A 16108-nucleotide genomic window follows, 5' to 3' on the forward strand; every position below is an offset into this window, starting at 1 on the left:
TCTTCTTCAGGCTTAGATTCTGTAGGTGATACAACAAAACTATGCAAATTGTTGGAGGCAATGCTTGTGACCAGATGGTTTTGCACTGGAAGCAGGAGTTCTCGTCTTTTTGTTTTAAAATACAGTGAATTTTCCCCAAAGCTGTATCATGGCAGTGTGTAGCCAGTAATGTTTTTTGAGGACCTTAAGAGTTTAGTAGAGTTCTAAAGCATTCCATTACTGATACTGAATGGCTGTGCTAAAATGTCTGCAGGATTTTGTGAGGGTACAAATAGCCAACGTACCTAAACTAAGTATTAAAAGCTTGGATTTTTTTTTATTCATCTTAGAGGGCTTCAAAGCTGAATTCACTGCTGGAGCACCTGCTCAAGGAATTTGGGTGGAAGGGGATGGTGTGGAGTGCTAATGTTTGTTGTATCCATTTTTTTGTATTTATTTCCTTGTTCTTTCCACTCCCCATAAAAGGACACCCTGTATGCATACCCCTGTGGCTCTGACCACACTCCCAGCCCTATGGCCAGCCGGGTACCCTTGGAAGCAGCCCCACTGCTGGAGAAAAGAGAGGGCCGTCTGACAGCTGTGGCCGTGAATGTGGAAGATGGCCACACCATTGCTTTTCTGGGAGACAGCAGAGGGAGACTGCACAAGGTATGATCTGGATGCAACAGGAAGCAAAGAGGTTAAAACTAAGCAGGGATGCGCATAAAAGTGGAAAAAAGGCAGTTTCTCTTGTCCCTTGGGAAGTCAGGTTCCTACTAAAGATCATTACTGTCAGATGGTCTCTTCTCACACTGGACTGACTGTTGAGAGTGTAAGTGCCCCAAATAGTGGTCACGTTGCCTTTGGTTACATCTGTAGCCAGCGTTGAGGGCTGGTGCGTCCTACGTGGCTTCCGCAGGTATTGCCACGCACGTGCTTCACGTGACTGAGGTCACTGCGTTGAGATTTTGGTGGGAGGTTGAAATCCTTGCACACAGCAGTGGTTCCAGCTTATTCCTGAGGTAGGATGGGTGCCCCTCAACTCCTGCTGTGATACTTTGCCTGCATACAACTGTGATTCTCTTGCAGGTGTACTTAGGAGCAATGGGAGATGCACATATATACGCTTCCTTAGCTATCCAGTTAAATAGCATCGTGAGTGGAGACCTGCTGTTTGACCAGTTGCAGGAGCACCTCTTTGTCATGACCCAGTCAATGGTAAGAGCGATAAAATCCGTTCTGCAGAAGAGCTGAAAGCATTTGAGGTCCAGACAAGCTACTGAGGGGAGTGGGGGAGGCAGAAGAAACTGTGTATAGCCAAGCGTGTGCTGGGCAGCAGCTGCCTGCCAGTCCAGCTTACAGGGATGGGGGCTGGCTTTTTGCAAAAGCTGGAGGAAGCCTGGAGAAAGCCTTGTTACCCTAAACTGTGCCTGTTAGGATGTGCGTTTCCCCAAGTCAGTCAGGCTGTATCAGCGGTGATGGAGGAATGTGAACTGCAGGCTATAAAAGGCTACTCTATTGGCATGAAGACAAGAGAGTGCAAATTCCTGGGTTCCTCTGTGTTGAGCAGGAACTGTTTGGACAACAGTTTGCATCTCCATCTGAGCAGAAGAATGTGAGCCTTCTGGGTTCACAAGTAATGTGACCTTTCTTGGGTTTACAAAAGATTAAAAAGAGAAAAGGGAGATTTTGTGTAATTAAAACTGTGGCACTTCTGGTTTTAATCAGTTAAAAGATTAAGCTGTTCTTCTGTAGGCATGTAACATACAAAAAGCAGAAATGTGTGAGAAATGTCTTGAGATAGCAGAGATGTGCTCTGGCTGGGTATATAAAAACAGTCTTGCAGATGAAATCAAGCTGTATAAAGAACCATGTGAGGCATCTTTCCCTCTTCTCCTGCTTTCGGTAATTCTGTTTGTGCCCAGTGGCAGCTGGAGGAGAAAAAGCATTGCAATGCCTCAGGCTCTTGGGATATTGGTGTCTGCAGAGTAGGAAATCCAGCTATGGATACTTCATTTGAGAGGATTTGTACAATACCACTTGTATCAGCTCCTTGAGCTGAAAAGAAAAGGATCCTCCTAGCAAAGGAAAAACAACCCTTGAGTTACTCCAAAGTAAAGAACAAACAAAAAATGAGAGCATGCTGCAAAACCACTGCTTCCTTTCATCGCCCCCAGTGCACTTTGAGATTCTCAGAAATTTTGTAACACTTCAAAGGAGGAGTTAAAATCGGTGAGTGGAAGAAGATTAGGGAAATCTGAAATATATCCTTACCATTAATTGTTCTGTCGATTTAAAAAATGCAAATTACATCATGTACTTAGCAAAAGTAATAGGTTGGGGATTAGAAGTTGGTATTTTAAAGTAACTGACAGTGTAGTAGCTGAAGTGTAGTAGCAGATTAAAGAGAGGGCAAGAGGCTGAAATCAGCAAGGATAGTAAGTTAAAGCAGAAGTGTTTTGCAAGTGAAACTTACCCCCAGATGGCAGAAGGCTTTTGTTCCACGTTGATCAAAGCTTCTTGGTCTACTTTCAGTCAAAATGATAGTTCCGCCAGACAGAGCTGGGCCGTAGTGCAGGTGCGTTCAGGGCCTCATCTGGAGCTGCTGTCTCCAGCTTCACTCGCCTGTGTGTCAAGAGAGATGATCTCCAATGACAGAGTCCAGAAAAGCACAAGACTGAATATATTCAGTTTGTTTGCTGTTCTTTGATCCATTTTGTTAAAGTAGTTTTATCGCTAAATAAAGTCTCCTTCTTGCAAGAAGTGTCACAGATAACCCGTTAATAACCATACACTTTGCTTACCTCGGTGCCTCTGTACAGCCTCATGTTTTTCACTAATACGTGAAATTGCTATTCAGTTGGGCTCTGGTAACTTGTTGCATTTTTCTTGGGGATTAAGAAGTTGTTTCAGTGAGCATGAAGGTGATGGGACTTGCTAGTTAGGCAGAAGAAGCCATAGACCCTGGGGCTGGTGTTGTGTGTGCTGTGTTTTCATTCATTTCTTTCTCTGACAGGTGGTAAAAGTTCCCATACTAGAATGTTCCCTGTACTTGGACTGCGAATCCTGTCTGGCACTGAAAGATCCCTACTGTGGCTGGTGTGTCCTTCAGGGACGGTAAGATGGATCCCTTTTTCACCTGCAAGGATTTTGGAGGGATAGTGCTTAGGGATTGCCTATACTCCCGAATATCTGTGTGCCTGGATTTAATTTATTTTTACTTCCTTTATGAGATATTCTCTCTAACTTACCATTCCTCTGTCTACCTCCCTGAAACACCACCAGCAGTCACAGTTGCACACAAGGGTATGTTTTAATTGTTTTTTTGGGTCTTTGGTCACCGCTCACGATGCTCCTGTGCAGTGGATTTCAGCCTGGTTTTAGTCTGGCTGCAGCTCAGACTGTCTCGTTTAAAACACAGAGAAACTATCTTACCTCTTCTTCTGGTGTCACACCCTTATTTAGTGCACTCTTTCACTTCTTGCTCCTCTACTGATGTTGCTTACTGAGACTTGGTTTTATTCCAGCGCGTGCGTCTGCTTGCTGGCTTTGTCTCCCTGTAGAATGCCATAGGAACAAGTTTGTGACACTTGAATCCCAAGCAGTGCCTACCCATCTATGTTTTGGCAACAGTTCATCCTGTTATTGAAGATGGTGGGAGGCTGGAACTTCATGGCTTGTGTAGCAGCTTCCCCAAGGCTCTAGCAAGGCTTCAGAGAGCCAGTGTCAGCCTGGAAGCCGAACATGTCCTGCTAGGCTGCACAGATCTCACAGGGATTCTTGCTATTTCCCTGCAGGTGCAGCCGTCGCTCTGAGTGCCTGCGGTCCAGGTTGAGCGAGCAGTGGCTCTGGAGCTTTAACTCTACACAGCAGTGTCTCTCTGTCCAGTCGCTAACTCCAGCCAATATCAGCAGAGAGGAAAAGAGAAATGTAAGTGGTGATGATCCTCCGATGATGCCCCAGCATGTAGAAAGTCCCCTGCAAACTCTGAGGAGTCACCAGTCCTCCTGTTGCTTTCAGTGGGGCACTGAATCACTGAGCCTTCAAGCATATGTCTGCCTCGCATAAGGGACTTGACAGCTTGGCTGTACCAGGAGAGAATTTCTTCCCCATAAAACTAAATGTCCTTGCCTGCTCAGAGTTACTGGGTATTCTGGAGTATTTGGTGGCTGCTGGGGTGGGGTCCCTCCTTGGCTTAGTATCTACAAGGTGCCCACGTCTGTGGCTTCACAGTGTTTTTGACACTTGCTGTCAGGAAGATCTGAAAGGAGCTACCCAAAATTATAGCTTCAGTTTGACATCTGAGAGCTGGCAGAAAAGCTGAGAAGGTGCTGCAGTGTTTTGAAGTCTGACATTGTGTCAGGAGGTGGCAAGAACCTGTCTTTTGCTAGAGACTTGGGCAAAGGGGGAAGTTGCCAGTTGCTTGGTGGATGCCAAGTTCAGTTTGTGAATGGCAAGAGATGATGAATGGAACCGTCAGTCCTAGGAGGCATTATAGGAAAATGAGTGCATATGTAGATAACTACTTTATGGGGCTCTTACTCTGAAAAAAATAGAACAAGAAAATCAGATGAAATAAAGAAGAATGTGTTAGAGGGCAAATTATTTACCGGATGTTACTGAATTGGTAGATATTCTTGGCTATCTCGGACTTACCTTCCCTGCGTGAGGAAGAATTTTACTCATGTTACTTTGAAGATTATGAAAGCCCAGCAGTCCTGACAGAGTCAGGAATCATGTGTCCTTCTCCAGATCCCAGCCAAGCACCAGCTTTGCCAACAGGAGCAGGTCAGTGAAATGCTTTAAATGGAGCATGATAGCTCTGATAACATTGTTGGGAGAAAGTATGTTGTAGGTCCATCAGATTGCCAGGATTAACAGCCACGAATGTATGTGGTCTGTCAGCAGGTGTTCATTTCATTCTTCGTAATATGTGTGCTGTCTACTTGTGTGTCACACACATCCTGTGCTGTTTTGGGCTGTTGCCAAATTCCAATGCCAAATTCTGGCAGTTGGAAAGGAGATCCTGCTTGAAGGGTTATATGCAAATCTGAACATGATCTGAAATGCAGTCTAGAGTGGTTTGGCTGGTTTGTCATAAATCTGGAGAGAGATCTCTCCTAAATACTGCTTCATTATTTAAATCAAACAAAATGCAAGCCTTCTTAAAATCCATGTAGTAGTGGGAGAAGGAAGTACATGTAAGGAAAGGCAAGAGACCCACAGTCCTCAGAGTTAGAAATTACTCCATAATGCAGCATAACCTCAGAAAATACATAGTCAGGCTTCTATTACTGTGAACAATAACTGGCTAAGTACTGCCAATTGGCCACTCTAAAGAACCTGGAGAGTTCTCAGGTTGTAGTCTTTGCATTGGATTTTACCCAGCCTGTCAGTGTGAGCTTTGATGAGCTGATCTCTTCAAAGAGCTTGTTCATCTGTAGTAAAAGGCAGGTGCCAGCTGGGAAGCATTCCACGTAGTTCACCTAAGTGGCTAAACAGATTTTCTGTGCAAGTATGCAATAGCTAGTAGGTCTGAAGCAATCTCCGTGGACATAACGTGACAGCAGAACCCAGCTAACACACTCATGCAATCTCAAACTCCTTCATTTTCCATGTTATTTACAGTATTATCCTGTCTGGCTTTCACACTGCTTTTGTCTGGAACAAGCCAGCCAGGTCTCCATTCAGGGTGCTCAGGCACAGAAGGAAAGGGTTTTCTGCACTGCCACTACAGGCAGAGTGTGCAGGATTGGCTTCCCTGTTTAGCTCTGCAAATATGGGCTTCAATTTAAGCACAGTTGTGAAAAATCAGTGTAGCTAAAGCCGTAGTCTAGTTCTTACTATTCCAGGCTTCAGATACTCCTATTTACTCCTTCGCAGGCCAGTCTTGCTTTTACTTCAAGACTCCATAAATGCTTTGCCTTTGTTACTTTCATATTGCATCTCTGAGGTTTAACAAATTGCTTCTGTTTTTATTTATGAGCCTGAACTTGCTCATGGATGGTTTGTGTCCGTTTGATCTATTTGTGTTGTCCTTTTGCTTCCACAGCTCTTCTCCCACTCGGTGAACGGCCAGGCATTCTTAGTGCAGAGTTCTGCCACGTTAACTGTTTCAACTTTTCCTTTGCCCTCCTCTCTCCTTCGCTGTATTGCTAACCCTGCTTTGCATGGCTTCCTTGCTCTGCTAAGATGAATTTGAAGCTGGTAACCAGAATCAGACTGTTTTTTAAATGAGGTCTCATCAGGGCCTTAGATACTGGCACTTTCCTATTCCTACTTATAATACTTTTCCCAGCTTACTAAAATATTTGTGTTTTTTCAGCTTTGTTTTAAAGGTTGCATACCAGCTCATCTGTCACTTTAAGCTGTTGAGCTTCAAGTCGATAGCAGAAACTCTTGCTCTGAATTTGCCAGTGCTTGACCTCACCTTCTGTGCTGTTGAATAGCGTTACTGGCAGTCATGGGAAGTAATGGCTTTTTTGGAGAAAGGAATATTTATAAATATGGTGTCATAACCATGAAATCCTAGGAGGTGTTAGCCCTTCCACCACTGCCACATGCAATCTCCTCTATGACAGTGGTGAGAGTTGACAGTACTGCAGTGACTCCTGCCTCCAGCTGCATATGATACTCTTATTTTCTTCTGTTTGTGGGTTTTCATACACACCTCATCATCAGCTGTTTTACTAGCATACTGCTTCACTTATCATTCTGTAAGGAGCCCAGCTTAGGCCTGACTGATCCGTCACCAGTCATGTTAATTGTTTTGTGGTCAGTAGAGCTTGTTTGCAAGAGGAGGTCTGAATTCTGTGAGATGAATGATGGACAAGCTTCTTGTCACTTACTTTTATAGCAAGCTGTCTTGGAGAAATCACAGCTCCTGGAGCTGAGCAGAGCATGCAATATGTTCCCATTATTTGGAGAACTAATACCCAACTCTAGAGTTGGAGGCATTTGTCTGGAACAAGATTAATTAGCTGGTTTGCTACTGTCATATGCAGAATATCTCCTTCAGGCTCATGCTGTCAGCTGCAGTAAGTTTTGACCATCTCTGCAGCTATTTGGTCTTTCAGAAAACAGTGATAGTCTCTTCCTAAAGAGAACTGGGCTGTCCTGAGGCTTGTGCTTGACATGAGACCTAGATTTAAAGCAGATAAGCCTTCAGTCATTGCAAGTGAGATTACAAGTCTTCTAAACCTCTTCACTGACTCACTTCTTAGTCTGGACATAGAACAAAGCTCTCAAGGTGAAGCAGTATGTGGAAGGGCATGTCACTTCTAAGGGTTTGGTTTTCCTTTAGATGACAAAGGAAAGCAATCAGCTTTGAGCCTGGAATAGTATGTCTTCCTCTAATACAGAGGTGACGGTGGAATTGTAGAAGATAAAGATGGAGGGATCTTCAGACTAGTCCCATGGGTTGGCGAGAGCTGTCATAAACTACTCCTGATAAACTTGTTCAACCTGTTTTTAGTGTCCGTAGGATAATGCAGTGATTGAGATGCTAGAAGCATGGAAAGGAATCTGTCTCCATGTTTGACAGTATCTTTTCTAAAGCAAGCTGTGTCACTTAACAGTATGACAGACTTCTAGTGGCTCCATTGCTAAGAAATTTTTATTTTCGTTTTCAGATCATGTCACCATAAAGCTCGTAGTGCGTTTCCATGACATCTTCATTGCTTCTGTGGACTTCTCTTTCTATGACTGTGCTGCAGTGGCCCTGATGTGGAAATCGGCACCGTGAGCACTTGCTTTTTGTTGTCTGTAGTTATAGGGAGGGTGGCTGTCCCTTCTGGGTTGTCTCAGCAGCTGCTTTTCTATCATTGTTCCAGGTGCCAGAAGTGTGTGAGCAGTCTCTGGGGATGTAACTGGTGTATCCAGCAGCACCTCTGCACTCACAAAGCAGCCTGTGAGGAAGGAACCATTATCTACAATGAAAGGGTGCGTCTCCTCACTCCTAGACATATGTGCTATAACAGCCTCAGCGAGTTGCAGTGAATCAGATCTCTCCTCGGGTAAAATAGCATCTGTTAGTCACGTCAAGCAAGGAAGCGAGCTGTTGGCACAAAGCCTCACCTTGGAGCGACAGAAGCTTCTACATCCCTGATGCTACAAGGTCTTGCTAGGTTTTGGGGGCAGTGCCATCAGATGAAGGAGGTGACACTTCTCCTGGTGTTATCCAGCCTGTGTTTTCAAAGCGGGGGACAAGAGCAAGCTGGCAGGGAGGCTGCGTGTGGGGAGGTGGAACAGATGCCCAGTTTGTGGCTGCCACTGGTCATCATGCAGTTTTGTGGGGGATGAAGTCAGGCAGGCAGGCCTCCCTCAGAGGAGAGGTGAGTGCAGGCATCTGTGGGAAGAGGGGATGTTGCTGGATCTTGTGCACTGTGAGCATTCCCCAGACCCATCCCAAGACAAGGTGGTATGAGATGTGGCTCTCACTGAAATCCAGAGGGTGAAGCAGCCTCTTGTGAACACTGCTACAGGAAATAACATGGAGTGTTTTTCTGCTTGGGTTTTATTCTGGTTGCTTCTCTCTTCTCACCCCACTGTATTGTTTTTCTCTAGGCGCAGATCCCAACCTCAAGTGTGTTTCCTTCTTCAGCAGCTCCCCTCACCAAGTCCTCTACCACAGCCTCAAACATGGCCACAAAACCCGTCACTCCCCCTGTGCATGCAGTACCAAGCGCTGTGCCCCCCACGGAGCCCAACCTTGTCACGCTCTCCACAGCCTTGGATATGACAACTAAGCCTACAGAAACCCTCAGCTATACATACTTGACTCTCTCAACTGAAGCAGCCTCTCTCCAGGCTGTCACAGAATCCCCTCTGCCACCACCAGCAGACAAACCTGCTGTCACTGTGCCGGAGACAACTTCTCCTGCTGCATCTGTCCTTGCCAGCCCATCCAAAAACATGGATCACGCAGCTTTGCCCACCGAAGGGCCAGCCACTGGCCGGGAGCCGCAGCACACCGACCCACCCACCACCCTAGTGGGTAGTCCTCTGCACACATCTGCAGCAGCAGTAACACCTTCCCCTCACGTCACCGGTTTCAAGTGGCCTCCAAGTTCTTTTCCCAGCACAGAGGCACTGACGTCTGCCATCCCATCTCCCCAGACCCCCAGCCAGGTGCCGAGGGGCCCCGCTGCCTCGGACTCTCCCACACTGCTGGGAACTGAACTACCTGCTTCAGAGCTCCCACCATCAGCTCCCCCAGACTGGCTGCTGGAGGAAGGCACAGAGCTCCAGGACACAGAGGACTGGATGGATTTCCTGCAGGCTGAGAATGACACATCTCCCTTCTCTGCTTCTACTCTGCTGTCGGGTGATGGCGATTCTTCAGAGAGGGATGTCCCTGACTTCCCCAGGATCCTCCACCCTGACCTTGACTATCAGTATGATGCCCCTGAGTTTTGGGAGGAGGTAAGTTGCGGTGCTGTGAAATTCAGTGTAAGGCTGTAACGCTTTGAAATTTTCATACGGATTGCTGGTCTAGTATTTCAGCACACAGGAGAGGTGGTGCTTATTGACAGTGTAGAATCCTCTGCCAGTGTAGAAGCTGACCGCTGTTATGTCCAGACTGAGAAGAGGCAGCCTGAGGAAGAAAAATGTGTGCAAGGTTCCCAGGTCCTGTAGAAATGCTGCTGACCTGCAAGTGGCAGCTGCTGTGATGTCCAGCATATTCACGCTTTCTGTTTGCCTCTTTGGGGCTCTTGCATTGTTTTCTTGTAACTTCACGGTAAAGAAGGCACAGCTGTGTCTTTGTTCAGGCAGCGCTTGTTTCTCTGTCTGTGTGTTAGGTTTTGATTCCCTGTATCAGAGCCACGGAGGTCTCTTTCTCTAAAGACCTGTGTTTGTTTTCAGAATGAAGAGCTTAGCTGGGGTCCAGATGCATGTCCTTGTGTGCAGGGAATCCAGGGATCTTCACTGTTTCCAGTCAACGTGGCAAGGAAGATAACTCTGCTGGGAAAGAACTTCCACCTCTACCAGGTAGTCACCTCAAGGCCATCGGCACTGAGAAACTGTGTTAATGCAGAGCTCTGTTTGGGCAACCTGTCCGCTGCACTGCTAAAAATACGTGTAAGACATGATTGTGGCTCTGCCTAGGTTTCTCCTGTTTGCAGAAATATCAAGAGGAATGACCTACTGTGAATAAAGAATAACATAGCTGGATTTACTGGTGGGGTAGGAGGTTACCCAGAGTACAGGTGTGCACCAACCTGCTGGAGAAGATCTGCATGTGTTTGGATTAAGTTGCACCTGTGCTGCACTGTAGATGGTATAACTTCCTGCTGAATCTCTGCTGATTGATTGTGTCTCCATAAGTTAAATAATTAATCTGTTTCCTTTCTGGCATGCCCATGTTAACGTGGCTGTTCCTGTCATACTTGAAACTTCTCTAATGGGGAAAACCACCCTTGGAAACTATGTTTCTTGGGTGTGCCGCTGATAAAATTCTCTTTGCTTCTCAAGACAGAAGACTGATTTAGTAGAACTGCCTCAGAACATGCAGCCCACAAACTAATTGTTACTTTATATGTTAAACCTGATATACTGCACTGCTCAGAGGAGCCGAGCTGGTTACAGATGCATATCAATCTTTTTTACATGAAGTATCTAAGCGATTCAGTGGAAGATTTACAGGGGAGAGAAGGAGAATACACTTAGTGTTTTTTGAAGTGCACTGCCCTAATCTGTGTACTCCCCTCCTCGTTGCCAAGCAAGTGTTTCAGAGACATAACAGCGTAACTTCACGGTCCCAGTGGTTTTTCTATAATTCCTCCTCCTGTGCCGAGTTCTTCCCGCACTGACACACACATGCTCCCTTCTAGGTGTTTTGGTTTCGTGTTGCTTTACCTTTTACACATGGAGGCAGTGACAGCTTAGAGAGCCCTTCAATATAGCATCGAGTTAGCATAACAAAGGGAGTGAGAGGAGCAGGCTGCTTGCACAGCAAGTGGCTTGGTAAGAGGTACTGAATGGAGAGGCAGGAGGACCGCAGTCATTTAGCAGGAAGCTCCGTGGAGCTGAGCAGTGGTGCCATGTGTATCTTCTCTGCAGGACCAGCAGTGGGACTATGAGTGTGTCCTGAATTTGGAGGGGAGGACAGTGGTGATGGATGCATATGTGGAAGGAGAAGAAACAAACCAGTCCCTCTGTTATATCACCTGCCAGATGAACCAGGTGAGTGCTTAGAATACAACGCCGTTCCGGAGTTCACGCTGGTGCTGGTTTTGCTCAGCAAAACAGCAGGCTGGAAGGTGAGCTCTTTGGGGGAAAAGCGCATATTTTGCAAAAGTATTTGTAGAATATTTAGCAGTACAAGGCCCTCATCTGTGATACTACTGCCTGGCAGTACTGGTATCCTCAACTTGCAGAAAGATTGTGCGGTCTGAGCCACAGGACCTCTTGCTGCGTTTGCTGTAGTGCGGGATGGTGCTGTCTCTGAATCACCACCCACTGCAACCTGCCAGGACAGTGCCACTTTTGCTTTAGCTTTGAGCTACTGTTGTTCATGATTCTCTGGATCATGACTTCTGTGATGGTGATTCTTTGAGGGGGGGAAGCTATTAATACCAATTTTATTCTTCTTAGTGGTGGAAGCTAGCCTGCGGATTGTAGGATTAACAGGCAAAACTAAAACAGCCGCGTACATTTCTGGGCGATGTGTTGATTTTACTTAGGGCAAGATTTGCAAGGAGGGATGGTATTTTTAGTTCATAAACTCAGATAGTTAAGGAAGAGGAGCAACATAGGCTCTTGCGCACACAAGCCCTGCAGACCAATTGTAATCCTACGTTTTCAGCTCTACTGAAATGGCATAAATGCCAGCTTGAGCGGTTTTCTGAGCAGGTGACTAGTAGATAGGAGCTAGCCATTTAGGAGTGCCGTTAGGAAGTTAGACTAGTATTGTCACGTTGTTTTCAATGTTCAACCTGGCAAACCAATGCCTGCTACTCTTTCTAGAGCAGAATTCTGTCTGTGTGAACCAGTTAGGGCAGGCTTGTGCTGCCACTGCCCCAGCTAACGCTGCCTTGCCTGTGTTCACGGGAAGCTCCGCACAGGCTGTATGTGCTGGTGTGCTGTGCAGGATGGATGCTGGTGCTGTTTGCCTGTTCAGCTGGCCTGTTTGTGCCTCTATTAAGTTCTTTGTCTTGATGGTCTTTGTCTTTGCAGTACAGTTACACAGCGCCTCAACTCGAATTCAACGCTGTGGTGTTTGTGCAGAGGCGACAACACCTTCGAGTGGACAGTGCTGCAGATCTTTATGGTAGGAGTGCAACACCTCCACAGCAAAAAGACAGCAGATGAGGTGGAAAAGAATTGAGAAATCCTCAAATAAGGCTTTTTCCATCTGCGGTAGACCTATCGCAAGGAAACCAAGGGCAACATACAGCCTTGTTTCTGTTGCTTGTCACAGGGGGAGGGTGGAGGAGAGGGGTCTGTGCAAGACGACAAGTTGCTGGATTGTTCTGTGCCCTGGGGGATACTTGCAGATGCCTCTGAATTTTTTTTCCTTTGCAGTGACTTTTTACAACTGCTCTGTGGGCCACACTGATTGTAGCCGCTGCCAAACAGCTGACTCAAAGTACAACTGTGTGTGGTGTGGAGGTGACAACCCCAACTGTATCTTCAGGGGGTCCTGCAAGGAAGAGATAGAAGACCTGTGTCCAGCACCTCTCATTCACTCTGTGAGTAACTTGCTAGTGTATTGCACCCAGGGCAAGGAGGGCTCCATTCTGCAGTTGAAATCAAAGACCTGTGAACTCCTGTTCACAGGATTTCACTCCTGTGAAATCAAAGACTGTGAAAGAGTGTGAACAGTGCAGCTCAATAATACATTGGCCATCTGAAGAGCAAGTTAGTCCTATTCTACTGTGATCCCTCAGTGTTGTGAGGATGCTAGACTTCTATGCTGGGCTTTCAGTTTGCTGGTAGAGAACAGTGGGGAAAGATATATTTGTGTCTTGTGCAAGCCGAAACAGGCACACCAGAAGGAACACAACCATTCAGGAGCTGGGAAAGGGTCCACAAATTGGATCTTCCAACTGTCCTGAGCCAGACCCTGAAATAGGTTGGCCCAACTGAGCCTGGGACAAAGGAGGGCAAAACCTAATGGCAACAGCACAGCAAGGATGGGAGAGGCATGACAGATCGCTGGAATTAATTATTTTGTCTGTTTATTTTAAATGTTTCTTGCTAACTGCCACATGACAAGTGTCTGTAGCCATGTGTCCCTTTTGCTGTCAGCTTGTCCTCCTCTGGTGGCACACAACATCCATGTGCTGCATCTTGTCTTAGTTTATCTTGGATGCCGCTCAGGGACAGAGCTTTGACGTTTGTGCAGCATGCAATTCATTGTCATACTGATGCTGAGGGGGGAATGGTGCTTGCTGCTTCAATACTAGTAACATGTATTGGCTTGTGCATTCCCACTCTTCGGCAGAAATGTCCTGTGGAGTGGTCAGCATGTTGATGAGAAGGCAAAGCAGGGCAGTCCTTGCCTTAGAAGTCTATAGCGGATTATCACCTCTGGGGGGGACTGCTGGCAACAGTGAGGTATGGGGGAGAAGGCTCTGACTGTGGTGTTCTTTATGGCCTTTCTTCTGATGAGGGTGCAGCCTGGTGTTGGTCCAAGCCAGTAAAAGGAATCCATAGCAGTGAACCAGCTAGGCAGTTTGTAATGGGGCAGATGAAGGGCCCTGTGCTGTAGATCAGTCGCCAGACTGCAGGGGTCTGAGATAATGTGACATTTACACGTGCGCGGATGTCTTTGCAGGTGTACCCCCTGTCTGGACCAGTGGAAGGTGGCACTAGAATCACCATCACTGGCTCAAACCTCGGGCAGAAACATCAAGACATTGCAGAAACTGTCACTGTTGCAGGAATTCCCTGTGCCGTAGATGCTCAAGAGTATGAGATCTCTAGCAGGTAGAGTATCTGTGAAACCTCCTCCCGGAGGCAGGTGCTGGCTTTTCCCTTGGCAGCTGACACGAGCCTGAGATGTCATTGCCTTTGCTGTAGCAGGTATTGAGCCTTGCCCATTCCCCAGGGAATGCCCCTGAGTAAGGTCAATGTCTGATTAGTTACTCAGGCAGTGACCTTAGAGAGATAGTTGTGTACCAGGCGATGGCCAAATGGTGCTGTCGCATACCGACCACGCTGCCAGCACAGAGCCCGCAGGCCAGCCAGATCAGGCAGTCACAGGCTCGGAACCGTGCAGTTTCATGGGAGTCTCTCCCAGTCACAGGGTGATTTTAACAAAGCGAAGGACATGGGTTGTGCAAGTGTCACTGCCAGGAAAATATCCTGACCGTGTTAACACAGGGTGAGGATGGGAACGCATGGCTGGAGGTACGGCACAGATTCTTGCCTCTGCTTGAACGGGCACACCCCTAGACTGCCATTCTTCACTTGCCAGCCAGACTTCTACCTCCCAGAAACAAACCCAATGAAAGGACCCTCTCAACTAGGGACAGACTAGGGAGTCCTGTTGGGCCTTATGCCATCCTGCTGGTGGCTAGAAGTGCCTGGCAGGTCACACAGCGCTCGTAAAAGTAGTGGCAAGGAGGAGGATGAGAAGCAGAAAGACCTGTCCTGCTGATGCCAGCTGATGTCAGTAATAGAGAACTGGGTATCTGGTGTGTCTGGTCAGGGCAGGACCACAAAACTAGGCAGTGTAGTCAGGTGTTGAGGGAGGTGTGACTGGGGGATAGCTAGGAAACGAGTAGAAAGGGCGATTTGTGTAGTTGGCCTGTGGCAGGGCCGGTAGGTGGGAGCCTTGGACAAGGGAGGGAGAGGAGCCAAGCAACCAACAGGAGAAGAGGAGAGCAATTGTGAGTAACCTCTCATCAGAGCTATCACAAACCCATATTTTTCCATTCCATGGTAGCAGTAGTTGTAGCACCCTTTTCTCTGGGAGCCAGGTAAGATCCTGCTGGGAAATGGCCTGCTATGTTGAGCAGTGTTGTCCCGTCTGTGCGCCTTGTTTGTCTGGATCCATCTGCTTTCTGTTTTCATCCTAGAATTAGAGCATAATCTTTCTGGGGTTAGCACTGTCTTTGTTCTGTATCTGTAAATCACCTGGCATCACAGGGTCCTGGCTTGGGACTGCACTGGCTCAGTTCAAATTCCTGAGCCTTTTTGGTTGAGGGGATATAGCTGTGAACCTGGAACCCACTCCTGAGCAAGGCCCAGACACGATTAATCTCCTGTCGGGTGGGAAGGCTGGGAAGTCTCCTGCAGAGTAGTTTCTCTGTTAGCGTATCAGTGCTGTAACACAGGATTCCTTGCTGCCCTGTTCCAAGTACAACCTGACTCTTCATCTTGTTGGCATCTCCCATACCAAATTATGGCTGGGGAGAACGGGTGGTGCTGATCAGGGGATCCTGGCTGGTTCCAGAGGCCTTGGCTGAAGGCCAGCGCCAGCTGAACCTACAGTCCTGAGTTTTCTTCTGCATCAGCCGCAGTGCTAACGCGTGGATTGACCACTGCGAGCTTGGGGTCACTCCACACGTGGCTGACTTGATCAACTCTGGACAACAGAGTTCTTGGACTCTTCATGTGTCTGTGATGTGGTGGGTTTCATCCTGTCTGTCCCAGAAATTTTGGATAGGATAGGCCTGTTTGGAACTGCCCCCTGCTTTTTTCTGCTGCACCTATTCCAGCTTTTAAAGGTGTTTCTCAATGTTTGGTTGTGTATTCTGAGCATGTGTTAAGACTGAAAGGAGAAAGGCGCTGTGGTTGCTAGGTGGTTTTAGGACACGATGCAATGGGTACAGCTCATCTGCTCTTCCACGGTGTGACACTGTTCTTGGATTGCCCTGCAGTATCGTATGCGTCACTGGCGGGAGCTGGACAGAGAGATTTGGGCACGTTGTGGTGGAAGTGCCTGGAGGAGGACGTGGCGTTTCTGGGCATATTTTCACCTATCAGGTAATGTAGCTATTGCTTCTGTAATACCTCTCCCCGTTCTAACAGTGTCTCTGCTAAATGGCTATTGCATGAACTTAGGGGACTCTACCAGGCACTTGCTACTGGTATTTTTATCTGATTTTTCTGGTGTTTGTGTTGTGGGATGTTTTGGGGAGAGAACTTCTTGTTTTGGTTTTTTCCTTCCCCCCCTTTA

General features: G+C 47.2%; 1 protein-coding gene across 7 annotated transcripts in view; it reads left to right on the plus strand.

Moving 5' to 3' along the window:
- PLXNB1 (plexin B1) overlaps nucleotides 1-16108 on the plus strand; it is an 88115-nt gene that overhangs the window by 52124 nt on the left and 19883 nt on the right. For all 7 annotated transcript variants that reach the window (XM_080385567.1, XM_080385568.1, XM_080385571.1 and 4 more), the window contains 14 exons: nucleotides 466-648; nucleotides 1069-1197; nucleotides 2996-3096; nucleotides 3777-3909; nucleotides 4611-4767; nucleotides 7611-7719; nucleotides 7812-7920; nucleotides 8545-9402; nucleotides 9844-9969; nucleotides 11041-11163; nucleotides 12157-12250; nucleotides 12505-12671; nucleotides 13760-13911; nucleotides 15810-15915. In XM_080385567.1, the coding sequence (XP_080241693.1) occupies nucleotides 466-648; nucleotides 1069-1197; nucleotides 2996-3096; nucleotides 3777-3909; nucleotides 4611-4767; nucleotides 7611-7719; nucleotides 7812-7920; nucleotides 8545-9402; nucleotides 9844-9969; nucleotides 11041-11163; nucleotides 12157-12250; nucleotides 12505-12671; nucleotides 13760-13911; nucleotides 15810-15915 (2547 nt within the window). The remainder of the gene's footprint in view (nucleotides 1-465; nucleotides 649-1068; nucleotides 1198-2995; nucleotides 3097-3776; nucleotides 3910-4610; nucleotides 4768-7610; nucleotides 7720-7811; nucleotides 7921-8544; nucleotides 9403-9843; nucleotides 9970-11040; nucleotides 11164-12156; nucleotides 12251-12504; nucleotides 12672-13759; nucleotides 13912-15809; nucleotides 15916-16108) is intronic.

This window comes from Falco punctatus, assembly GCF_963210335.1.
Source record: "Falco punctatus genome assembly, chromosome: 4".
Lineage (NCBI taxonomy): Eukaryota > Metazoa > Chordata > Aves > Falconiformes > Falconidae > Falco > Falco punctatus.